We start from the raw sequence: 26,340 nt of genomic DNA, 5'->3' as shown, positions 1-26,340 counted from the left end.
ATCATGTTAAGAAATATTCCAAATGTACAACATTTAGGCACTTAGAAAGTAGAAAAAGCCTCTCCGAAACCATTTGTCCTGGTCTGAAGGCTGAGATGTAACTGTGTGTGCAGGTGCCAGAGATGTTGAATCCAGTTCTTTTAAAATTTTAGATGATGATGATGATGGGATTTTTATGTCTCATGTTCAGTCAGCTGATGAATAATGATATGAAATGATAATGAAAAAAACATTGTTATTGTTGAACACTGTTATTTTGATGATTGCTGAACTGGATGGTTTCAGTTAATTGAATTTAAATGTTCTCTCGCTGAAGCAGACTGGGACTCTGTGGCCTCGTCTGAGCAGCACTAAGCTTGTTTTTTTTATTTAATGTTTCCAGACAGTTGTATTGTGCAGTTTGGGGCTGAGGCTCACTCCCACCAGGTGGACAGCGCAGACATCAAGGGCCGGCAGTGTGCCTTACGTGGGCAGGAGCTGACAAAACTCACAACTTCTTCTTCATATTTTAAAAACCAAATAGAGTGCTGCAGGGATGACGTATTTTTGTAGTCCAGCTAGGAAGCTAGCATCGCCCTGGGTTCCCTCGACAAAAAAAACAATGGGATTTTTCTATTTCTGTTGAAAATCTATGTTTATGATATTTACAATGTTTTGTTCCATAAGATAATCTCCACAAATGAACACCACTTTTATGATTTTTGTGAATGCAATCGCCAGAAGTGAAAAGCTAACGTTAGGTTATAAACAAACTACACCACGGTCGCACGAGTAAACACAACGAGGCTGTAAAGGCGGACGAGTCGGCGTGATGACGTTGAGTATGGTGCCTTCAAATGAAACTCGTGAGCTCTTGTTTACAACATGGGAAGTCGTGTACGCGATATGATTGGCGTTCAAGTGGTTAAGTAAGGGATAATGTACAGCGAGCTGGTCATTGTTGTGAAAGAGACGAGATGATGATGCCACACCCCGACGTGAAGCGGAGGGGTCTCTCATCGCTTTCTCTGGGTTTCTTTCACAACAATGACCTGCTCGCTGTACATTAGAACTGCGCCCATAGGAACGGTCTGTTATACATAGCAACAGTCTGCTATAAAGAAATAACAGACCGTATAGAACGCAGTGATTGACCAATCAGAATCGAGTATTCAATAAAGCCGTCTAATAAGTCGTGAGAACACCGCTGCTCAGCAACGTCAAAATTACCGTTGCTGTCGGCGTCTAGAAGCCACAGAGGCTAACAATTTAGCAAGGAAATGTAAAGGCATAATGACAGGAAAAAGATGAGGCCATTTGGAATATCAACATTTTCCTCAGACATATTATAAAATTACAAAGAGAAACAATATACGACTAAAATTACAACATATTAACTTATTATGCACCGAAAAATTTACTTCCATGGCCTCCGCCATTTCCGACAACATCAACAAACACGTCACAAGTCGTGAACTCTGAGCTTTCAGAAACGTTCCACTTACGAGGTCATGAATACCACAAGAGGGGAGCATTCATATGGACTCGTAAACACGACCCCATTTGAAGACAACCAGTAGTCTCATTTAGCCACTTGTTAGCATCCGACTTTTTTTAAAACACATAAAGGCTTCAAAATTCACAAGTGGGGTTTTTATTGATGTATGTTATGTCGTAGAACAAAACGTTAAACTCTCTGAAGCTTGTGTTAACCACAGACCTTATTTCAGGCCTTTAACTAAAAACCCATTGACTTCCAGAGGAGGGAACCAGAAGTGCTAACATGCTAACTCATTTCCAGGTATTAGGACTCATTCCTGCAGCACTCTATAGTAAAAGCTGATTGGCTCGGTACTGAAATTGATCATTTAGACATGAATAAATTCATAATAATGTCACTACTTCAGAGCTTTGTCTCTGTCAGCCTCTGCGGATCCTCTTGTGTGACGCCAGCCTCAGCCCCAGACTAAGGTTACTCTGACCTAGGCTACACTGAGACAGTCTCACTTCATTGCAAGTGTTTTTCCAAATTGACCTTGATATGTTTTTTTGTTTTGTTTCGTTCCTATGCTGTTATCAAAGAGTTTTGGTGAATCTATCTGAGAAGGCCATAAAACAAAGACGACCAACAACTATGATAACAATTCTAACTGTAAATAATCAAGCGAAGATGCAGGACGGGGTGACTGTTAATATTTGAGATTCGTGGCGGCAGACTATTCGCTTTGCTTCGTCATTTTCTTGCACATTTTTTTTTTTTTTTTTCGTGTTTTCCATCAGGCTCTTGATGCACAGCAAGCTGAGCGCAGCATATGCAGTACGGCACTATGCGCAGCGTGGCTCTGGCACTTACACAGACAGCCCTGGGTCCTTCAGAGGGGCCAGGCTGCTGTCTGTTGGCTGCTCTCAGCCGAGTGGGGACAGTTTGCACTTGGAGTCTCTCTCGGTCTCTGGGGATGCAAAGGCTGGCATACAGGGAGGGAGGAGGATTTAATACGGGTGGTAGGGGGGAAAGCTGGATGTTTGTTTTTCAGGGATGAGGTTAGAAAGCCCCAGGTGATGGGACTATTTGCTGAGCAAGGGTTCAGCGTCGGTCCTCTAAGTCAGTGGTTCTCAACCTTTTCTGTGTAAATGGCCCCTACATTTATAAGATATCGCTTCAGGGACCTCCACCTGAAGAGATTTTGGTTGTTAGATATGATTAAGACCATCATTTTATAGTCAACAGTGGGGGAAAATGAATCCTATGATCCGAATAGTCACTCTCATGTCTCTTATTCACATTGGGCTCACTTCTATAGTGAATTAAATAGTGCAAATAAACCCCATTTTTTCTGGGGAACCCCTGGAACTCCCTCAAGGACCCCTGGAGGTCCCCGGACCACTGGTTGAGAACCACTGCTCTAAGCTGGTAGGAATTGCATGGCCACAATATGATAAGAATTGTAACACAAAGGAGGTCACGCCAGATTCACAACAATGCGAGCGCTGGCTGATCTCTTTTGTCTCTATGTAACTCAGGTGGAAAATACACTGCTATGCATTGGGTTTCAATGTCTGCTAAGTTATGTCTAATCACCCTCCAAGTCTCCGTATTCGCTTTTCGTACCGATATTTAACATAATAGTTCCCAGAAAGATATAAAAGCAGGAACAGTTCCCTCGTTGTAAAGTGGCTGTGACCAGCCCTATCTCTCCATCTAATATTGATCCGGTGAATTGTTTGTTGGAGGGAAGGAAGCCACTGGAGATTCAGTCTTATTAGTCAGACTGTAACATTTTTTGAAAGGAGATGGGGTTGGAAAAGCACGGAGGAGGAGGAGGAGGGGGGGGGGGGGGGGGGGGGTTCTCTTACTCTCTTCTCCCAGCGCTCTCTCCCCCTCTCTCTCCGGACTTCTACATCTTTGCTGGCCTTTGATCAAAGATCACACACCTTCAGCAGGGGAGTCGACAGGAGGGGAGAGGAGGGGAGAGGGGAGATTGGATGAGGTGCGGAGGAAGAATTTCAGTTTTCAGTCACCTGAACCTAATTTAGGACACATTCCATAACTTCATACTGTGATTGGAGTTTTTCGGCAGGTGTAAAGGATGCAGACGGCAGCACGAAATGGTCAACTTTTTTACTAGTTGGCTGTTTCAGTCAGTGCGTCTAGTCTCGCTATCCCTCCACTGTGTGACAGACAGACAGTTTAAAACAGTGATTCTCAAAATTGGGTCTGGGGATCCCCAGGGGTCCATGATACTCTGTCAGGGGGTCCGCCAAATAATTAGCTATAAATGATAAAATTGTGCTGTATCATTAAAAAGTGCATATCTAAAGATGAAAGAAGAAATATCAGTGTTATAAACATTCAAAACATTGCAAATTTCCCTGCCGTGGGACGAATAAAGAATGATCTCATCTTACCTTATCTTAAAATGATTCAAATTGAAATGTGTTTCTGGGGTTTTGGAATACAAATTGTTTAGCATCTAAGAGTACAAATGGTGGTAAACATATATGCTTTAATCGGTGTTACGATTAATAGGGAGCATATTCTCCCCTTTAAGGGGTCCCTGGCCCCAAAAAGTTTGAGAACTGCTGGTTTAAAAGACCCCCCTTGGTGTCCCGCTATCCAACTGCCTTTTTTCAGCTTCTGCGATTGTAACAAAAGCACTTTGCGAAACGGCCATCCTGAATTTTGTGTGCTTTTATTTTATGGTTATCACTATTGTTGTTATTTTTGTTGTTCCTGTTGATGTTTTTCTCAGTGCAGATGATTATTTAAATGCAAAAAAACAAAAAACAATTTGATGAAAATGAAAAAAAAACTTGAATATTTGGATTGAAGGTGGTTCGAGCTGCCGCCTCATCTGGACATGAACACACACATCTCTGTTGTACTACCACCATACCTGTTATATGCAGCTTATTGCATAGTCACACAAAGGCAGGGGGCTCTGGATGGACCTGCCCCTACCTGCTCTCTGCTTTCTGTCTCAGATCTCGTCGGGAGAAAGGTCATTTGATCTCATTTTTGGGAGACTCCTTTTCTTGAAAAAGAAACCTGTATAACAGTTGCAAAGCTTTCTGAGAAGGCTAGCTGTGCTGAATGTTAAACATGCAGTGTTGTATCCACTGCAGAATCTTTTTTTTGTCTGCAATAACGCCCTGTCTGTAGTTAAAAGGCTGGATCTGGTATCCATATAGAGCTTAAATGATTATGAAAGACGGATGAAATGGCCAAACGACCATCATTACACTTTTGCAAATCAGTACAAAAACAAATTTTTGGCCTTAACATCTTTGTCAAATCAAGATTAATAGAGTGATATTGATCATGATAAACATTCAATAAATCCATAGTTGAGTAAATGGTTTTGACTTGGGAGAGAAAGAAATAGACTATTTATAATAGATTGATTTGTAATTGTGATTATTATGATAATCCTTTACAGAGTTTGTTTTCTGATGTACATTTAAAATGGCAGAATATGTCCCAATTCTCAAACATGGACATTAATTGTAAACACACAATCACAGAAACTGTTGCTCTTCTCTGCGTGTTAAAACGTTCTTCCTTGTTGCACATCTGACCACGCCCCGCTGTGTGCATCACAACAAGTGCACCTGCTCCGGCGGCATCACTAATTGAATGGAGGGCGGCCAGAAAGTGCAACGCCATCGAACGTTTTAACCCGCAGAGTGCAGCCGCCGTGTGATTCAGTGCGAGTTTGCTTTTTTTTTTTTTTTTTTAATAACTCCTTTCTCTCTTCACAAAGGTTTTTTTCTTAGCGTAGCAGTCTGTCAGTCCATATCTGTTGGAAGCTGCAGGGGAGGGGGAATATAGGTGATTTCTTTTGAGAATTTGCACTTTTTGGCGATGAAAATAAATTGTATTGTATATGAGACCACTAAATCCACACAGTCTAAACCATATAATTCCATTTTGTGTCATTTTTTTTGTTCTGTTCTTCTTCTTTTTTTTTCTTTTTTTTTTTAATATATCCAAAAATGTCTGGCATCTGGTTGTCTGGTTTAAAGAATATAAAAATCTTTCTATTAAAAACAATGGTTGCAAAGATTTGTGGTGGGTAATTGTGTCTCTTATTCAAACATTAGTTTGTTACAATAATCAAAACAATAGTCGTGGGTACAGTGCCGTGTCACGTTATCCTGTCAAATAGTTTAATGACTTTTTAATTTGTTGAGTTACAAGGGTGTTCAAAATAACAGTCAACAGGTGTGTAGTCCTTTATATAGTAGCAGGACTGCTGTATGGGTTTACATTATATTGACGTGTTTATGTAATATTTTTGGATGTCAAAGTTAACGCAAGTTCGGTTTTAACGCCACTAATTTCTTTAACGCAACTTGCAATTTTTAGCCAGAGTGATACCGGTATCATCGCAAAGGAGGTTAAATAACGCTCCAAACTTGCGCTAAATTTTGGTGAGGAAAAACTGTCATGGCCATTTTCAAAGGGGTCCCTTGACCTCTGACCTCAAGATATGTGAATGAAAATGGGTTCTATGGGTACCCACGAGTCTCCCCTTTACAGACATGCCCACTTTATGATAATCACATGCAGTTTGGGGCAAGTCATAGTCAAGTCAGCACACTGACACACTGACAGCTGTTGTTACCTGTTGGGCTGCAGTTTACCATGTTATGATTCAAGCATATTTTTTATGCTTAATGTAGTACCTGTGAGGGTTTCTGGACAATATTTGTCATTGTTTTGTGTTGTTAATTGATTTCCAATAATAAATATATACATACATTTGCATAAAGCGGCATATTTGCCCACTCCCATGTTAATAAGAGTATCAAATACTTGACAAATCTCCCTTTAAGGTACTTTTTGAACAGATAAAAAATATGCAATTAATCGCGATTAAATATTTTAATCGATTGACAGCCCTAGTTATATTGTTCTGTTGTTATGTACTGTACATAATGCAACCACTTAAGGACAAGACAGTTCTCTACACCAACCAGAAGGTGGCAGTATTATCACTGTTATCATCGTCTGAGGATGCAGTGATCCTCACAGTGCAGCCACACATCACTGCTGTGTGTGTGTCTCTCTCTCTCTCTCTCTTTCTCTCTTGCTTTCTTTCTTTTGCTCGCTCACTCACCCTCTTTACTGACCACGACAGCACAGATCAAGTTCCACATTTCATCCGATGCATAAACATGCACACAGCCTCGTACGTTACAAAGAAAGCATCCATATCCAGGGGAGACACAGTGTGGATTTCGGCCTGACATACATAAAGAGTATACTGTAGTTATCTGGTTCGGTTTCAAAGCATATTTACTAATAAAGGCAAAGGTTTAATTTGAAGATATATGTATATATATATCGAGGTTAGGCTACCGATAGTGTTAAATCTGATTGGTCCAGCGGCAGACTGCAACCATGGGCTTGTTGTCACCCTGTCTTCCTGTTTGTCTCGGTCTGTCTCCCTGAGGCGATCCTGTGGGGTGACAGAGGTCACAGAACAGCTCATTAACCCCACCCCGACAGCCCACACATTGCTGCAGTCCTCAGGCCCCGGCTACACACACTCACACACACACACACACACACACACACATTTTATAATTCTCCTCTAATAGCACTTAAGTCGACTTAAGCCCACTCCATAAGCAGTATGTTTTCAGGGATGCACCATGCATGTTGCATATCGTATCATGCATTTAAATATGTTTCCTCATTCTTTATATGTATGAAAAAAAAAAAATGCATTTATCTTCAAATAAAAAAAACCTTTTTCAACATCTAATATAATACAAATCCACACTGAGTAATATATTAGAGAATGAGATGTTTTATTCAGTCGTGTTGAACCTGTTGGCCAGATGTCTCGGGGCTCCAAGTCATTAATTGTTATGTTTGTAAGGTATCTAAAAACACAGTGGGATATGGTGTTATTTTCCATGTTCAGACATCATTGTTGCAGTCAAAACATATTGGATAAGAGGAACAGCAGCACTTCAGGGGCTGGGAGATGCCTGGGAGCTGTTGTCTGCCGTCTCTAGTGGTATTATTCCCCCAATCATGCGTGTGTCTGTGTGTACGCGTGTGCTTGCAACTGTTTTCTGTTTACATGTTTGTCTATATGCTTATGCGCAAAGGTTTTATAATCTTACTTGCTTGTGTACATGTGATTGCATACCGACGTCATTAAGGCTCGCGGTAAATGAGCCTCTTACTGCCCTCACAATGAAGAGACAGGCTGTAATGTAAAGGAAAACAGCGACACACACAAACGCACACACTAGCCTCATTTTCACCGGCACACACCTTTCTCCAGGGATATAAAATGCCCCTGCCTCTGCACACTGTGGGACATGAGTTTCATCCAAACTAGCTGCCGTCCTCAATAAAAACCCACGTGAGCAATCTCTGCAGTATAGATTTCCAGTTTCTCTGAGGGTATATTTTGTTCAGATCAGGTGTTTAAACTGCTCAATATGACAATAATTAGGCAGCGCTGAAGACATGTGTTCTTTCTTATGTTGATAAGGGATATTGACCTTTAACCTGTGCACCCCTGTAGTCCCCCCCCACCACCACCACCACCGCACCCCACCGGCCCCATATGCCCCCGGCCATCAACCCCCCCCCCCCCTCTGTTCTGCTCTGTCCAGCTCCCATCAGGAAGGATAGCGGGGGGATTGGACAGGCTTGGAGCCTCGCCTCTGGCCATCTCCCCTCCTCCCCGGAGAACAGAGGACTGAGGTGCCTTTAAACCACTGCGGCAAAAACCCTACCAAAACCCTGCAGTCATTAATATGCAAAAATGCAAATGAGTAGGTAATTAAGAGCTGGAGCTCTCTGGAGGCTCTTTGATTGCTAATGAATTCTAATCTGCAAAGAAAGGGGGGAGGGGAAGAGGGAAAAGAGATGAAAGAAAAAGAGAAAACAACGAAAAAGAGAAGCCTAAACCCGAAATTTGTCATATCCATAAGTTTTCATATCGCATTTGTTTTTACCTTGAAGCTGTAATCTAAATCAGTAGCTTATACATGATACAGGCCGAGAGTATTTTGGGGGGAATATAAATGTGTAATGAACAACCTTCAAAACACGTTTAAATCAAGTTAGTGTGATGGAAATCTTGTGAGCAAGTAGAAGCAACAAGAGACCAACGAATGTCTTAAGACTGGAGGTTTATTGCAGCTTGAATTTAAGGAGAACCGAACGACAGCAGTGATAAGCAAGTAGTCACAAGTGTGCTGCCACCTCAATTCTGAAGGACAGAGCTAGTCAGAAGGGTATTTAAACCTGCAGTAGGTAGAATATTTTTTGGTATCATTGGTCAAAAATTCCTTAATAACCTTTCAGCATATTGTGATTCAAATGTTCTGAGAGAAAACTAGACTTCTGCACCTCCACATGGCTCTGTTTTCAGGCTTTAAATAATCTAGCCCGTGACGGGAGACTTTGGCCAATCACAGGTCATTTCAGAGAGAGAGCGTTCCCATTGGCTGTGCTCCGGCTGGTGGGCGGTGCTTGGTATTTCATCAACTGTTCTCAACATGGCTGCTGGGTCACAAACTTTCTCATTTTGACAGCTAAACAGTACACTACAAGAAGTTTCTGGAAACATTTGAGGCGAGAAATAGGCATTAAAGTAACAGAATATTGATTCATATTTGATCAGGGCTGCTGACCGTTTGATCGGAGTTCGCAAGTAATTGAGAGCTGGCTCAGAGACGGCAGGCTCCAGCTCGGTTCTGATTGGTTGTTTTCCTCCGGGTCTGTGAAATCTTGTAGGTACCATTAGGAGAACCGGAGAACACAGAGGCACATGATTTTTTTCAGATTATCTGTCTCATGCACTACCGTCAGGATATGGTGAATAAAAAAACTTTTTCTAATCATATTTGCTCCATTTCTAGCCACTGCTGCTTTATCCTGTGTAGATGCACAGAAACAGGATAACCCAAATATGTTTTTTTTTTTCTATGCAAAACAACACAGTGTTGTCACTTGCATGCCTATGTGTGTGAATGTGCTGTGAGAAAGACATCTACTCTCCTGCATCAACCTTAAAGGATAGAGCGGAGACAGAGATACAGACGTGTGTGTCGCTATCAGCGGCCTTGGGTCCGTCAGGCTTGAAGCCGAATGCTGTGAGCTATGTCTTTGAGCTAGGGGGGATCATGGCCTTGCTGATACAAATTAACTAGTGACCGGCCGGTAACCTGGAGTACCCAGTGGTTTTAATTCTATTGTAGCACCAAATGGTATTGAGATATATTACCAGGGGAGGAGTACGACAGAGTATTAGGGCCACATTGAGGACATTTTTTTTTTTTTCGAGAATAAAGTCATAGATTTACGAGAAAAAAAGTCGTAATTTTATGAGAATAAAGTCATAATATTATAGTGTAGTAATTGTATGTGTTATTTTAGAGGGGAAATAAAGCAGCGTGCCGCCTGTGTGAAAATGAGGAACGTCGAGCATCTTGTGAAGTTATACTTTAGTTTAGGTTTCACAAATAACAAAATACTTCATCTTTTGGCCCATCAGCACCACATTATCATCAGCATCAGGACCTTGAAAAGATTGTGCAAGAAAGTGTTTATTCCGAAGAAAGAACCACACAGACCTGATGGGGAAACTACCTTTTTTTTGTCTTTTGACTTTATTCTCGTGATATTATGACTTTTTTTCTCGTAAAGTTATGACTTTATTCTCCTAATATTAAAAACAATTTTCTTGAAATAGTTTGACTTTATTCTCATTAAATTACAGGTTTTGTCTCGTAGTATTATGACTTTATTCTCGAAATCTCCGATTTTTTTCCTTCAATTTGGCCCTAATACTTTCCCTAACAGTTAGGAGATTTATTTGTTGAAGAAGTCATGTTTTTCCAATGCAGATTATAGTAAAGACACGAGTATCAATGGGCAGGGATGTGTTTGTAATGGACACAGTGCAGTCTTTGTCTAGATATAGCTAATTAGAGGCGAACATGACAGGCGAGCAGACACTTCTGACCAGCGGCTACCAAAGAAAATAGAAGGTCAGATATCTCAACAGTGTGCTCTTTGCCGCAATAGCAGCTGTGTGCTGAAGTAAAGGAGATGTCATTTCATCACTTTTGTGTGAGCCATAACACATCCCCACTTCCACTCTAACTCATTCACTCTGTCAAACACACACATACACACATATATATACACACACTGCTGTTATTGTTGTTGCAGTGCTCCCACGACACCAACAATCTCTGCTTCCCTCCCCCACACGGGGCTCACATCTATCTCCCTTTCACTCCCTCTCTTCCCCCTCCTGTCCTGGGCAGCCCTGACATGCCTACTTCAATTGATTTAGAGTCAGTTCAGCGTGTGATCTGATTGTTATCATGTGACTTTTCGCACACCTCCCCCTCGATATATGACTACTGTATTATTTTCAGATTAGTGTAGAGATTTTTTTTTGGGGGGGGGGGGGGGCTCAGGTAGGAATGCTCCTCTACTTTGCACTCTCTGTTTCTTCTTCCCATACTATAATTCAACCATCACCACTGTCAGGCCATTAAATAGGCGTTATCAGTCGCTATAAGCCCCATAGATGTGGGTCAATAGGGGCCTACTATGCCCACTAGTAGGTTTTATCATCTACTCACGTGGTAGATCACTGAAAGAAGGTATAAAGGAACATGACAGCGACCGTAGTAATTATGACAGGAGCAGAAGCGTAAGTCAGGGGCTGTAGTATACACAGTGTGAAACTCCATAAGGGGTGGAGGTCAAGGACGATGGATGGGACACAAAACACAGGACAGGGTTTTATCACCGGAGTTCGCTTCCCGTGTGAAACCAACAACGTGTAGTTGTCTTTGTGTTCATAGTTATTTAGTTCGTAGTAAGGTACAATGTTGTTGCCTTAACCAAAAGAAGTTGTACCTAAACCTAAAGAAGTTGTGGTTTTATTGCCTAAACCAAAAGAAGTTGTAGTTGTGTTGCCTAAAACTAACTGTTGTTTTTTTTTGCCTAAACCTAAAGAAGCTGTAGTTTTATTGCCTAAACCTAACTGTTTTTGTTGCCTAAACCTAAAGAAGTTGTAGTTTTGTTGCCTAAACCTAAAGAAATTGTAGTTTTATTGCCTAAACCTTAAGAAGTTGTAGTTTTGTTGCCTAAACCCAACTGGGGTTTTTTTGCCTACACTTAAAGAAGCTGTAGTTTTATTGCCTAAACCTAAAGAAGTTGTACTTTTGTTGCCTAAACCTAAAGAAGCCTTTTTGATTGTGTTCAAAACGTGACGTTTCATTCAGTTTTAAATGTTAGAACGTGTTGCTTTTAAGTTTCACTTTCACTTTTGCAACATAGTAGGTGTTAGTAGGCCCCTATTGACCCACATCTATGGTGCTTATAGCGACTGATAACGCCTATTTAATGGCCTGATAACAGTCAAATCGGGTGCCAGTCTGCTATCTGCTCTTTCCTTCAGCTGTACAGTCTGGTGATGAGGCTCTCAGTTGTTTTGTAAACAGGAAGCTGGTGCTCTTTTCACTGTACCTGGGGCGTGGGTGGCAGGACAGGGGGCACTGTAATGGGAATCCAAGATGGCAGGGAGGAGTCCCATAAAATCACCAGAGAGAAAGAACAGAGGAAGAGGGGGAAAAAGCCATTGTAGGATTGCTGATTTAACTTTTCCTTTAGTAAATAGATTGTTGTGTTTGTCTGGATCCTGTCTAGAACTGTAGTGTTCGGGAGGATTAATGTCATGGACAATCCCTCAAACTCATTTTCTTTCTCACTGTGGAGCTCTGTGGGAATTACAGTTTCAGGATAAAGGGAGAGAGAGAGAGACATTGCATTTCCTACTAGCGATGGTCCCATTAAGTGATGAAGTGAAATCTGGTTCCATTGTGTCCCTTTGGCTGTTTTGAATACTTGTTTGAAGATAATGCCATCCTCACTTGTTCCAAAAACAACTGCATAACCTTGTGGACTGTTGCTTAAATCACTCACTTGACACATTTTATTGTTGTTTAACATGTTGGAAGTCAGTGCAAGTTTTTTGAGGTGTTTTCTGCCAGGCCAGCTATAATAGGGGGGAAGAAGCTTGACGGGAGTCAGTTTATCATGAGCACGGAGAGCACAACAGATAGATTCCCCCTGTCTCCTCCCCTTCAGCACAGATAGACTCAGAGCATGGGCACTCAGCCAACGCTATCAATCTATCCGCTCCTACCCCCAGCCTCTAACTCTTATTGGAGGACAGCTTTCCAAAGGGGCAAGGAAGCATGAATCATAGCCCGGCTATGAGGAGCTGTTATGCCTCTAAATACACATGTTGTGGCCTTAAAATGACTTTTAATGACAACGTTGTCAAGCCCCTTCAACAAAGTTGTAGCGTTTAGGAAAGGGCTGAGGCTGTTCAGGGAGAGGGATTGTTGGTCTTGGCCTAGTTTTCTTGTCTGATCAGAAACCTGTGCACCTCTGCCCTTCCCCCACCCAAACCTAAGCCTCTACTATTACAGGCTGTGAGGGGCTCAGTGTGGAACGAGGTGAGCAGCTTGCCTCGCCGCCGAGCTCTGTGTGCGTTATGCGTGGTGCTGCCTATACTGTATGTTTACGGGCTTATCATTGTGTGTGTGTGTGTGTGTGTGTGTGTGTGTGTGTGTGTGATATAACCCGGTGATGTGGTTTGGCTCGCATGACTGGCTTCCTATGAGCGGAGCAGGATGGCAATGAGGGGCTAAAGGTGTATAACACGTGAGAGTGTTGAGGCAGGTAGCAATAAACCCAGAGACTGTGGTTGCAAAACGTTGCTAGAATCAAAGGCATCTATACTATGATGCAGGATTTGCCCTCTTTATTTTGTTCCCTACAAAGCATTATTGATTAAAAAAATCCAAAGAGGATTAAATACATCATCATTTCTTGTGTGAATTTATATAACTCAAAATATGTGCACATACATTCCATCATTAATATGCACAAATATATGACCGATTAGCACCAATGTGCCAAACATATGCTAATTCTCCGCGTGCATCTGTTGTTAATTACACATATGAAGCCGGGAATGGCTGGAAGGAATCATCGGGGGCATATGTGACAGCATCCCTCCCCTATTCTGCCTTTAACTGTCCATTGTACTGTGAATGTATTTTTTTTTTAGATTATAGATGACATTTTTTGTGTGTTTTTGTTTCCTGTATAATGATGCTGTACGCTTTTAGGTTTACCATGTGGTACATTACCCATAGTTACTGTGGATAATGGGACATCTTTTTTTTTTTTTCATAAAAATTGAGCCTTTAGAGGTCACTATCTGTTTGTTTATGTCTGTGTTCATTGTGAATCAAACATGTAAAATTGCTCAATATCAGGAATAATAACATTTCAAACCAGCTATTGCCCCTGGCACCAATGAGAAAGTGGTACCGCCCTTATTTACTTGTAAAATAAATTATAGGCATGATGGAGATATAGATCAAGAGATGATTTAAAACACATTTCTTCTGTCTTCCTGTTATACAACCGATTTCCGTTTAACCTCGTGTCGGTGAAGATCCTCACTACATTTTTTCTACCGCCCCTTTGACTGTCCAATGAATGTATTTTTGAGATTATAGATGACATGTTTGTGTTTCCTGTAAGCTTTAAGGTTTACCATGTGGTACATTACCCATAGTTACTGTGGATAATAAGACATAATTTTAGCATAAAAACAGAGCTTTTAGAGGTCACTATGTGTTTGTTTATGTCTGTGTTAATTGTGAATCAAACAAAATAGCAACGTTCATATATTCCTTATTATTTTGTAACAGCTGAATGTAAAATTGCATCACTCAATATCAGGAATAATAACATTTTAAACCAGCCGTGGCTCCAATGAGAAAGTGGTACCACCCTTATTCACTTGTAAAAGATGTCATTATAGTTCAACAGAGGTTTTAAAACCCATTCTGTCTTCCTGTTATATTACTGCTAGTGTGTTCATTAAGGTGAAGATCCTCACTACATATGTGTTTTTTTTTATTATTTTGCTATCGCCCCGTTAACTGTCCATTGTACTGTGAATATATTTTTGAGATCATAGATGACATATTTGTGTTTTTGTTTCCTGTATAATGATGCTACCGTGGATAATGAGACATAAATTTAGCATAAAAACTGAGCTTTTAGAGGTCACTATCTGTTAGTCTATGTCTGTGTTAATTGTGAATCAAACAAAATAGCAACGTTCATATATTCCTAATTATTTTGTAAAAGCTGTAAAATTGCATCACTCAATATCAGGAATAATAACATTTTAAACCAGCCCTTGGCTCCAATGAAGAAAGTGGTACCGCCCTTATTCACTTGTAAAAGATGTCAATATAGTTCAAGAGATGATTTAAAACCCATTTCTTCTGTCTTCCTGTTATACAACCGATTTCTGTTTAACCTCGTGTCACCGTTAGACGCACTCAGTGTTCATTAAGGTGAAGATCCTCACTACATATGTGTTTTTTTTATTCTTTTTCTGCCGCCCCCTCCCTCTCTTCAGCCTGGCTGCCCTTGTACATGCTCTCCATGTCAGACCCAGCTGTTACTACAAACTACTTGGAGGGCTTACAAGCCTCATTGCTAATACTGACAACAGCACTATTCTTACTCAAGGCCTAACGTCTACTGGAAAGCGAGAATATGAGATATTTTCCTCTGCCTCCACTAGAAATTCATTTCCCCAAACAGATGTTTCCATCTGTTCAAATCTAATCTTTTGATTAATACATTCCTCAGTGAAAGGATTCCAAATAGGTGTTAGATAAATAACTCAAGATGCTCTTTCTTTGATAGCTGTGATTATTTTCTGATGCCAAGGCTGTCTTTGGATTTTTTTGTTTGTTTGTGTGAGAGTACCTGTGACCAAATGTGAATGTGTGCATGGTATGTTTGTGAAGGTATTTACGGCCCATATGTGCGTTTGTTTCCGAGCAGCAACCCCATTACATTCCTAAGACGGTCCACGAGACTAATTAATGTTCTGTGCCGAGGATTTTCCTTCACCCATGGGGACACCCGATGGATTATTTACCTATAGGTCCTATTGACAGCAAATCTCCACTTCTCATTGGTGACCTCTATGCAAATAGACAGTTTTGAGGCATTAAGGCAGCTAAGTAGGATTTGCATTTGCCATGTCTTCATTTTGTTTTACAGCTCACACCCAAAGACATGGGCACCCTGCCCACATAGTGACTCAAAAGATACTTGACTCACTGTGGCCGTTGTAGCGGTCGATAGTGATAGCTGTGTGCTATGAAATATTTTTGCATCTGAAGGTTTCTGTGTTTAAATAACGGTCAAAAATTGATGCTAAATTTTGGCGAGGAAAAACTGCCATGGCCATTTTTAAAAGGGGTCCATTGACCTCTGACCTCAAGATGTGAATGAAAATGGGTTCTATGGGTACCCACAAGTTTTTTTTATGCTAAATGCAGTACCTGTGAGGGTTTCTGGACAATATTTGTCGTTGTTTTGTGTTGTTAATTGATTTCCAATAATAAATATATACATATATTTGCATAAAGCAGCATATTTGCCCACTCCCATGTTGATAAGAGTATTAAATACCTGACAAATCTCCCTTTATGGTACATTTTTGAACAAATAAAAAAAAACGTTTGGAGGTTGTAGAGCAGAAACAAAGCAGGGTAATTTTCGCTCTTCTTTGACGTGGTTTGCCCTCATGTTAAATAACAACACCTACATACACTTTTCAAAGGAGTGTGTGTTTTTGTGTAAGGGATGTTGTGTGTGCATTAAATAAAGGCAGGAAGCGCATTAGTCATATATCAGGGTCATCTAAACTTATTGCATTGTGTGTAGTTCTTTATCATCACGGTGACTGAACTGCAGCTCATGTCAACTATCAATCTACTGGTGTTGTTATCATGTAAAAGCAGCATTTTAAAACATTACAGACACATTTTGCGTTGATCATCCGGTGTGCCCTCCCTGTTTGAACTGTTTTCTCTGAACTATTTCTCCCCCTCCTCCTTCTCTGTGATCCTATACTCTGAGCTCTCCCTCCTCTCCACTCTGCTCTGGAGCAGGCAGTTACCAGGGCTGCGTTGGTCTCATGTTTATCAGCTCATTCACAAAAAAGACTGGCTATATAGAAATAGAGCAGAAACAATTAATCTATTAGTCGATTGACAGAAAATCAGCTAATGTATTAAATGTTCCAGTCAATTTTGTAGCAAAAATGACAAACATTTGCTGGTTCAAGCTGCTTAATTGTGAGGATTTGATGCTTTTTCTTTGTCATATCTGATAGTAAACTATAATACTGTGTGGGGTTTGGAGTGTTGGTTAGATAAAACAAGCAATCGAATACATAACCTTGGTTTAGATTCTGATATTTTGTAGACAAAACAATTAATTGATTAACTGAGAAATAAACAGAAGATTAATAATCAGTAATATAAATAATTGTTTGTTGCAGCCGAGTGGAAATTATGCTTCACAGTGACAGCGGTTGAGCATTTTTAAGTATAGTCAACTGAATGAAATATTATTTTGGAACCAGACAATGTACATATATATATATATATTACCTAGCACTTACATGCACATGCAGCTTATGTCATACAGTTATACTGATATAGAAAAACATATTATAAATACATGATTAGACATGTAAGTGCTAGGTTGAATTTTTTTTTATATATATATATATATATATATATATATATATATATATATTATATTTTTTTAAATAAATAGTGATATATACATATACTTAGCATAATTTATATATGTATATATATATCACTATTTATTTATTTATTTAATATATATATATATATTGACATATAATATATACTTAGCATAATTTTTTATTTATCTAAAAATTCAGCTTATATCATACGTTGTATTGATATAGAAAAAAATATAAATATATAAATCAATGTTAAGACAAAAAAAACAGACAAAATTTACAGTAACAAAATTGAAATTATAATTTAGTTTACAGTTGTTATTATAATGAAAACCAAATAATTTAAAGCATTGGGGTTGAAGATGAGATACATTTTTTTGTTTTGTTTTTAATATAGGGAAAAGAGGACACAGCAACCAAAGTAATAAAATGATGTCAGCGGGCATGTCGGAGCCCCCCCCACCCCCCACCCCTCAGCCAGCTTCCCTGAGCACACAGGGAAAGTGAGCGTCAAGAAGAAGGCGGGTTCAAACTTGGCTTTCCAGCCTGTTGGTTGGCTACTCTCGCTGTCAATCAAGCGCACACGCTCCTCCATTGGCTGCGCTCTTTCGCATTTATCGTGCCATCTCGTCAAGCTGCTGCTGTGTAAATCGCAGGTAACTTTCTTACGATAGCCTTCCGCTGGACGACCTAGTGCTCGTAGCGCTCTTGCATTTTGAGGACTGCAGGATACTGTACACAAAACTGCACTTCGGCATTAGACATTTCTGTCTTTTTAGCAGCAGAAAACGCTAAAAGCTGTTTTTTTCCCCAATGTGAAAATACACCCCGTCTCTCAAAGGCGTTTGAAATCGGACACCGCTGGCATTGAGGCCCTCACTTTTTTTTTTTTTTTTTGGTGGCGGAGGGATACGTTGTTGCGTCTGACAATGTGGACGGAGGTGGTGAAGATGTCTACGAGAAGAATGAAATCATCTCAGTTGTAACAACAAAAAAGGAAGACGCGACATTAGTTGCTACAATAGAATTCGATTTTGGAATCTTTTGAAACATTGTAGCAAACACGTGGGCGCTGCGTGGAAGAGCAGGTTTTTTTATAACCACTGGGACACAAAAGGAAATCTACGGCTGCTTCCAATGCGTTTCATGCACTGAGGTCGAACATTTCTCTTGAAGTTTTTATGTTTTTCCCCTCGCGAGTCTCCGCTTTTCTTTTCACTGTTGGATATCACACACTTGGAGAGGAGAGGTAAAAAAAAAAAAAAACACCTTCTTTCAACTTCATGTTTCGTGGGGGGGGAGAAGAAAAGTTGCATGATGGGTTTCCTCACTGACACCTTTTTATTTTGACGCCTGCAAAATTTGCGCAAAAGTTTTTGGGAATGTGGTGGTTTAAAGAAGCTGGGGCTGAGGGGGTGAGGGGGGGGGGGATGTTAAGTTTTTTTGTCTGGGTTTTGAGGTGGCGGAGCCAAGTAGTGTGTGATGGTCTCCGCATCGACCACGGAGAGGAGGAAATTACTCCTTTGTTCTGCAAAAAAAAGACCACTCACTAAGTCTTTGCCTTAACAAGCCTCATTTTGTTTTCTCATCGTGTGTGTAGCTGTAGCCAGAATGTGGATAATGCTGTTGAGCATTTTGAGCTAAACTTTGTGTGTGGTGGGCCTACACATGTATTTTCCATACCAGCCAAACTTTCCATAAAAAAAAAACCCTTAAAAACATTCCTTTATGGAAGTGTCTGGGCCACAACTTTTATTTTTATTGCACATTTGGCAGGAAATTCCTCCTGCTCCCCCCCACCCCCCACCTCCACTCATATAATGCACCCTAAATATGTTGAAAAAGAAAAAGAGCTCACTATTATTTTGTTGCATGGAAGTTTATAGCTCTTCTTCTTCTTCTTCTTCTCCAGGGTCACGACCGTTGCACTTGTTTTTTTTTTTACACATAATTTGTTTTCCCCCTTAGGAAGCCACAAACTGGATATTATGTTTTTTTTTGTTAGTGTTCAGGATGATGATGTCAACATGCTTGGAAGATAAATGGTGAATGTGGTTGTTAGTTGTCAAGCAGTATAGCTTTGGCCCTGGATGTGTGGCCTAGAGGAGATGATCAAATAATGTACATCCTGTGGATGTTTACTGTCATTGTTAGAAACTGACTCAAAAGTGGTTATTATTATTATTATTAATAATAATGCTTTATGCTTCTGTTCAGTACGGCCCCTTGTTGTTCCAGAAGTAATAGCATTGACATAAAACACATGTTATGGTTACTTTTCATTTATTTTCACATTTGACATGTGCAACACATGCATGTGCTTTTAAATTATACCTATTTTTAATGTCAACAACAGTTATTACATAATTGTTATTAATAATAATGTGACTCTGGCACAAGATGTTTTTCTTCTTTTGAATCAACAGTTGAATATGCTTTCTTCTGTTTAGTACGGCCCCTTCTTGTTTCAGAAGTAATTGACATAAACACATTTTTTATTTGCATTTATTTTCACATTTGACAAAAAACATGTCATGCATGTGCTTTTAAATTATACATATATTTAATGTCAACAACAGTTATAACAATTATTACACAGGTTAGAAGGAGCTTGATTTTGGCACATTATTGTTATTGTTATTATTATTATTGGTAAAATAAAAGGCATGCATTTAATTTATATTCAGTTTTTGGTGTAAAGCATGTGTTTACCTCAGTGGTTGTGCAGGCTCCTTTTGTGGAGAATGACCTGCCTTGTGTGGGGTGACAAAGACCCCTTAATCTGCTTGCTTCAAATATTGATCCAGCAGTAGCTGAAGATGCCATTTTGTTATATTAAGCCCCCTCTGTGTGTGCTCCACTCCATTTAACTCTGTGGTTTAAATCATATTTGCAGGTTTATTTTAGTGGCGTGTGTGTGACCTATTTGCCCCCTTGATTGGCCATCTTATCCAAAAGTTTGGAAAAGCAATGACAGCTTAGCTTATTTACACTTGAGGCAATGTGTTGTGTGTGTTGTGTGTGTGTGTGTGTGTGTGTGTGTGTTCACTTCCTTTCCTTGTCTCAAGGTTAAATTAGTTCTGCTCGTCTGAGTTCACCAGACTTGGACTGTTTGTCTCCCCCCTGAAGTGTTATTTTTCATACATGCAGAAAATCATTTATGACATTCAATACTTTTTGTTTGTTTCAAGTGGTTCCTAGTTTTATATCTTGACATACATTTTTAATATTCTGAGCTCCCTTTGTTTACATTTTACAACTTGCATTTCCCTTCTAAAACATCCATCTTTATTTATTTTTTTAAATTGCATCAATTTATGTTAGTGCTGGATTACAAAAGAGGCTGTAAAAGCACACCACCTGTTGGTGTCCAAGTGCCTCTATTCCTCCACTCGCTCCCCTTACCACTATAGTTCCCCTGTGAGGCTCGCAGAACCGCCGCTCGCTCAGCATCAAGAGAGCGGCCTCGGGCTTGCGTTGGAATGCAAAACACAGGGTAAATCCAGTATTCACGCTCACTGTGTCATTTGACAAGGTTCTTTCTGAGTTGACATATGGTAATTTGGTAATGACGTGTTTGCATACAGTCATTAGCTCTGCCTTTCACCCCTATTTCCTTGGGCTAACAATAGTCCCAATTATGTCTGTAATTGTAAATGTATTACATTCTCTTTTATGTAGCAATGATCGACATATGGCCGTGTTATTTGCCAGGGTTGCGTAAAATGAAAGGCAGGTTTTTAAAAGTCATTACTTGGTAGTGATTTGACTGAGGGGCAGAGTATTCATCATGGCAGTGTCTCTTCTCCTGCTTGGATGGGAAGGCAGTGTCTGACTGAAATTAACATTTATAAGTGTGTAGTGTTAAGTAGTTTTCCCTCATCGGTCCGTAGCGATTGAGGTTGTAATTTGATGCTTTGGCCAGCTGAGACTCAATTGATGATTGTTGATTTTTTTTTTAAACTTTTCAGATGCACAGGATCTTTGCCTCTCACCTGGATGTACATTTTATTTCAATATATTGGGAGTTTTGAAAACCACAAACACAATTTTGATGCGTTTGCAATAATAAGAAAGTTTTGTTTTTCCTCAAGAAAAATGCTGACTTAGCTCCTGCATTTGGTATCTTATGGGAGACTAACAACTTGCCAATATGACTCATCTCTAGGGTTGCAAAGATAGAGTAGTTTGAATCATTCATTACCATCACCCTCTCTGTTTTTTTAAAGAGCTAAATGTAAATTCTCTTTGTGCTTGCTAGTGCCATTAAAATCCTGTATCTGCAAATTTCTCTCATAGGGTTTATTAGAGACTGAAGGGTATGAACGAACAGCAGCAAAGAATGGCTGCAGTGGGAACTGACAAGGAACTCAACGACCTCCTGGATTTCAGTGCGGTAAGAGAGCGGGAGAGCAGTCTGGGTGGTTCTGGGTGGCAGTGGTAGGTGGGTGGCATTGGGGGAAAAGAGCTAAAAGAGAGTGCGATACAGGTCTGGGTATGAGCTGAAGAGAGGAGAGCTGCAGGTCTGAATGAGAGAAGTTGGGGAAAGGGACGAGCAAGGAAAATCAGCTTAATTTCTCACAAAATCTGTAACATAACATTTTTTTTTTTTTTTAACAACTAGGTTGTGTCAGCCCAAGATATTTCCATCCTTCATTCTTGGCATGCAAAGGTAGTGCTGATTACATCAAAGCATGGCAAGTAAAATACTGCTGTACCTCAGGGTGACTGGTAAAAATGAATTCAGATTTGTATAATAAATAAATCAAATATGTAGGCGATGCAGGATACAGCAGCAATGAAGTGGATCCTCGCTACAATGAGCTGGTAGGGCTGCACGATTATGGTCAAAATGATCATCACGATTATTTTGATCAATATTGAGATCACGATCATTTATCACGATTATGCATTGGATTTTAGTGACAACAATTTTTTATTATTGCACTTTCACATTAAAATAAACAGAGCACTGCTTTCTCGTCCATGCTGTGCTACATTCCTGCTAATGTAGGGCTGCATGATGTTGGAAAAAACTAAATATCTTTTCTTCTGTAATATGAAAAAGTACAGGTATATTCACCATACCCTTTTTGCTAGCATTTTAAAGTTAAATGCTTCAATCAGGTGCGCTTCGAGAGCAAAATTAGCAACAGTAAGAGGCTAGATAAACAGTTTTATGCACTTAAGTTAATCATAAACACCTTGGTTGTGTAGATAATATCTATCCCCAAAAGTAAAGCCAACATCTCGATCACCGGCTGGTGGCTGGCTGTTAGTTTAGGAAGTTTTCTATGAGCAGAACGTTCATTTTAAACGTCAATATTGCAGTCGATCCTATTTATTTAATTGTGGGAAAGCCAAAATCGTGATTGTGATTAATATTCGATTAATTGTGCAACCCTATGAGCTGGTATCCACTTTTAAAATGTAAATAGTGAATCAGGAAACTGCGGAAATAATTTCGCCCCTGTTCGTCTTGTTAACAGAATCTGAGGGGGGAAATATATGAATTAGGTTGCGCAGACAGACATTTCTTTTTTTGTCATATTTTTAGTCTTTAAGAAGACATTTTCACAGAGATGCTTTCAGATGTATCCTCTAGACATTATATACAAAGTGCATAGAGGTATTCTGTTCAGCTTTTATTTACCTGTGTTTCATTTTGTTGTGAAGCCTTTGTTGAGCTGACATAAACATCTCACAGGCCCAATGGAGCTGTGTTACTTTTTTTTTTTTCTCCTAAATAAATTGAATAGCTGGTATAAGGCTAAATTGCCAGCGCTGGATAATTACTATATATGGGGGCACAACAGGTAATTCCAAACTGAGGCTCCTAATGAATATTTGTCAGCAGACTTAATGTCCCATGAGGTTTCTCTTGACAAAGTACAGTTGATTAATACTGAAGTGTTTATCATTGCAAGAATCATTGACATTTTATGAAGTGTAACACAGGGGAACAACAGGACTAGCTTTATTTTTTGTGATTTTTTTCTTTTTTTTAAGCATTGTTGTGCATGAATTGTCGGTGGAGCTTCATTTACTTGCATGATTCAGTCAGCTGCTTCGTTAATGTCCTATTCTCTGCCACACCATCGGTATTTAAAGGGAAACCTTGCCCCCCTGAAAGAAAAACACTCCTTGTTGTGAAGGGGGGGCTTTGTGGGAGGTTCTCATTAGACAGTTGGGTTTGTGTTTAGAAAAGCTCAGATTGATCAGCTGCCAATTTGTATCAGCAGATGTTCCGTTTAAATATGACATCGATAATTGGGTGAGAAACTGTCGAAAATTGTACAAACAAATTTCCTCCTCTTTGTTCACGTGCTGGCTAGTCACGGAAATGCATGATAGATTGGACGCGGAATAAAGGAAAGCGACCAAATGTAACGGAAACAAACATGGAGTCCAAATCGGTTGTTGGACCGCGTAGATCTACCCTGTTAAAAAAAAAAAGGGGAGAGAGATCATATGTGTTAGTGGCAGATTGTGTTTTTGTGTCCTACTTACAAAAAAGGTTTGGATTGTACAGTAGAGTTTGGCCACGTCATTGAAAGATGCCACATAACAGATATTTAGACCACACCATAGCCTCATGGTAAAGCCCACAGTGGCCCACTGACAAAACCCACAACCTCATCAAAGTGTTTTGAACGTTTTAAAGTTGATACTGCAGGATCAACTTCATATGAAAATATGTCTGAAAGGTTTAATTTTAAAATGCTGTATATTTGTTTGGGAGGGGGGGGAAACGTGCCTCTTTATTTTTGATGTAAAAAAAGAAGCATTAGTTATTTCTTTAAATGTGGTGTGTTGCAAATAAAGACATCAAGCATGTTTATAACTTGATAGTTTTGCTAGAAGTCGTCTTATCAATGGTGGATTTGCATGTTTTTGTTTATAGTTTTTAATTTAAATGTCACTTTGATCCCAAACTGAAATGCCTGCAAGAAAAAAAAAAAACATACACAAGAACTGAACGACATGTGTATGTGATGTCGTTTATTAGTGGAAATAAGATGTGTGAAGTGTGCCATCCTTTGCTTTTTCAGTTACGGTGTCTTTCCTCTTTTGTCTTGTAGATGTTCGCGCCTCCAGTTGCCAACGGGAAGAACAGGACAATGACACTCGCCAGCAGTCAGTTTGGGGGATCAGGTAAGCTCTCAAAGCAGTAACGCTGGATTACTGTTCTGTGTATATGTCTTGGCAATGTTCATTTTTATATAATTTTGTGGATGTACTTTAGAGCTGGGTTATATGGTCAAAATCTTCTATCACAATATAGGTAATTTCATATCTGGATAACGATATACAGTCTATCAGGATATAGCATGTTTTCTGGTAATTCAATAAATAAATAGTTTATATGAAATAAGAGTGTAGACTATTTTTGTATACTCCTGTGTAAATTAAATACTTGGCAAATGAAAAGTACCTAGAAAGGCTGCATTATAAGAGGAAAATATACGATATGCTATTACTTTGTTGAATATTGCGATAAATAAACAGATATTAATGTATATTCAGTTCTGCCTTTGTGCTGCCTTCAGTGTTTTGGTAAAATACAACAAATTGTTTGTTGAATATAAAAAAATTAAAGGATATCATTAATTAATGTCTGTAATTGAACTGAACACAAAATTCACCAATAAAAACAAATGATAGTTACATTTTAAAGTGCAGTTTTCTACTAATACTTTCTTTCAACTACCTCAAAAAAATGCAATATTGCAGTCCTTCGCTATGTGTTTATCGCGCAAATTTACTTTGCGATGACTACAAAAAAACAATATATTGTGCAGCCCTGAGTATTAAAGAAACATAACAGTTTTATGTGAAATTATAAGAAAAAAAAATATGTATATAGTTCTAGAAAAATGTATACGATATACATTTTTATATTGTTTTGACGTTATATATCGTAATATTACTCAGCCCTAATGTGAATATACTTGTTTCCGCAAACGATTTTCGCTGACATGACTGCGGCTGCATGCATGTTCTGGCAAAGCAAGAATATACTATTTAATGTTAAATCCAGGATGTTTTGTCACATTATATGCAAAAAATGTAAAAGGTCTGCTTATCCAAATCATATAAACCGTAGTTTCTCACGTAACTCTTTTGGTATCTAGCATGCGGACAGTTTCAGTTTTATTTGTCCCAGTTTTGAGATTACCGCCTCAGTGAATTTTATTTGTGGTGCTCAAAGCTTTACAAAATTCAAAAACAGCCACACATATTTCCAGAAACAACATCCAGGTTAACCCCATAGACTTTGCTCATAACAGATTTCATTGGAACAATTTTCTACAAAGTAAAAAAACTTAGGAAATTAGTTGTGCTTGTATTTGTTTATTCAACTATTGAGTAGTAATTTCAGAAGAAATTTACATTTAACGACATGCTACAGTTTGCTCTAAGCCTGTTTTTATGTAGTTATTCCTTGATTCTTATCTTTATAAGACAAATTATCCATTTAGACGACAACCCTTATGAAGGTTTGAAACTGTTCAGATTTATTAATATCTACACAAGTTTTATTTTAAAATCTGTCTGATGTTTTTTCACCATTTCTTTAGTCTTTGTTTCACTATTTTAAAGTGCAAAGTAAGTGCTGCAGTTAACCCCCTCGAGCACCCGAAGCCTTTGAGTGAGCTTTTTCTCTCTTCCTGAATGTTATTAGTAAGTCGTGTTACTTTCGTTCCTCTGTCACCCTTCCAACCTGGCGTGTGAAATCGAGTCACACTCCCCAGTGTTCCCCAGAGTGAGAACTTGGCCACTGAGGAACAAAGGCAAAAAAGGGGGCTTATGGACTTGAAACGACTCCCCCACCCTGAAGTGTAAAACACTCCTCCCCCAACACGGCACAGGGCCCTTACCCCCACTGATCTGCAGGAAATGGCTTGAGTCCGAGACAATGTCCCTCACCCCTCGCTCGCAGCCTCTTAAACTGGCCCAGCATGCAGTGAGTGGCCAGAGTGGAAGAGAGAGCTTGTTGAATAGAGGGATCAGCCTGTGGAAGGCAGGATTCTGTTTGTTTCTATTACAGCAGGCAATTACTAAGCAGTGAGGAGTTAATTCCTTCCCCCCCCTACACACGTCCCAAAGTGTGGCCCTCGGTCATTGACACCTATTTTAATGCGATGCCTCAAGCTGTCCCATTTAACTTTGGGAGATCTGCAGGTACCAC

General features: G+C 39.5%; 1 protein-coding gene across 11 annotated transcripts in view; it reads left to right on the top strand.

Moving 5' to 3' along the window:
* The first annotated feature begins 17,932 nt into the window (after positions 1–17,932).
* Positions 17,933–26,340, top strand: part of tcf3b (transcription factor 3b) — a 45,247-nt gene continuing 36,839 nt past the window's right edge. For 9 of the 11 annotated variants that reach the window (XM_037769625.1, XM_037769622.1, XM_037769630.1 and 6 more), the window contains exons 1-3: positions 17,933–18,396; positions 21,447–21,543; positions 24,230–24,302. In XM_037769625.1, the coding sequence (XP_037625553.1) occupies positions 21,469–21,543; positions 24,230–24,302 (148 nt within the window). In that variant the 5' untranslated portion in view covers positions 17,933–18,396; positions 21,447–21,468. Of the gene's footprint in view, positions 18,397–21,446; positions 21,544–21,771; positions 21,845–24,229; positions 24,303–26,340 lie in introns of all 11 variants that reach the window. The other 2 variants (XM_037769628.1, XM_037769629.1) reach the window with 2 other exon arrangements.

This window comes from Sebastes umbrosus, chromosome 5 (assembly GCF_015220745.1).
Source record: "Sebastes umbrosus isolate fSebUmb1 chromosome 5, fSebUmb1.pri, whole genome shotgun sequence".
NCBI lineage: Eukaryota > Metazoa > Chordata > Actinopteri > Perciformes > Sebastidae > Sebastes > Sebastes umbrosus.
This window is presented reverse-complemented; position numbering and strand designations above follow the sequence as displayed.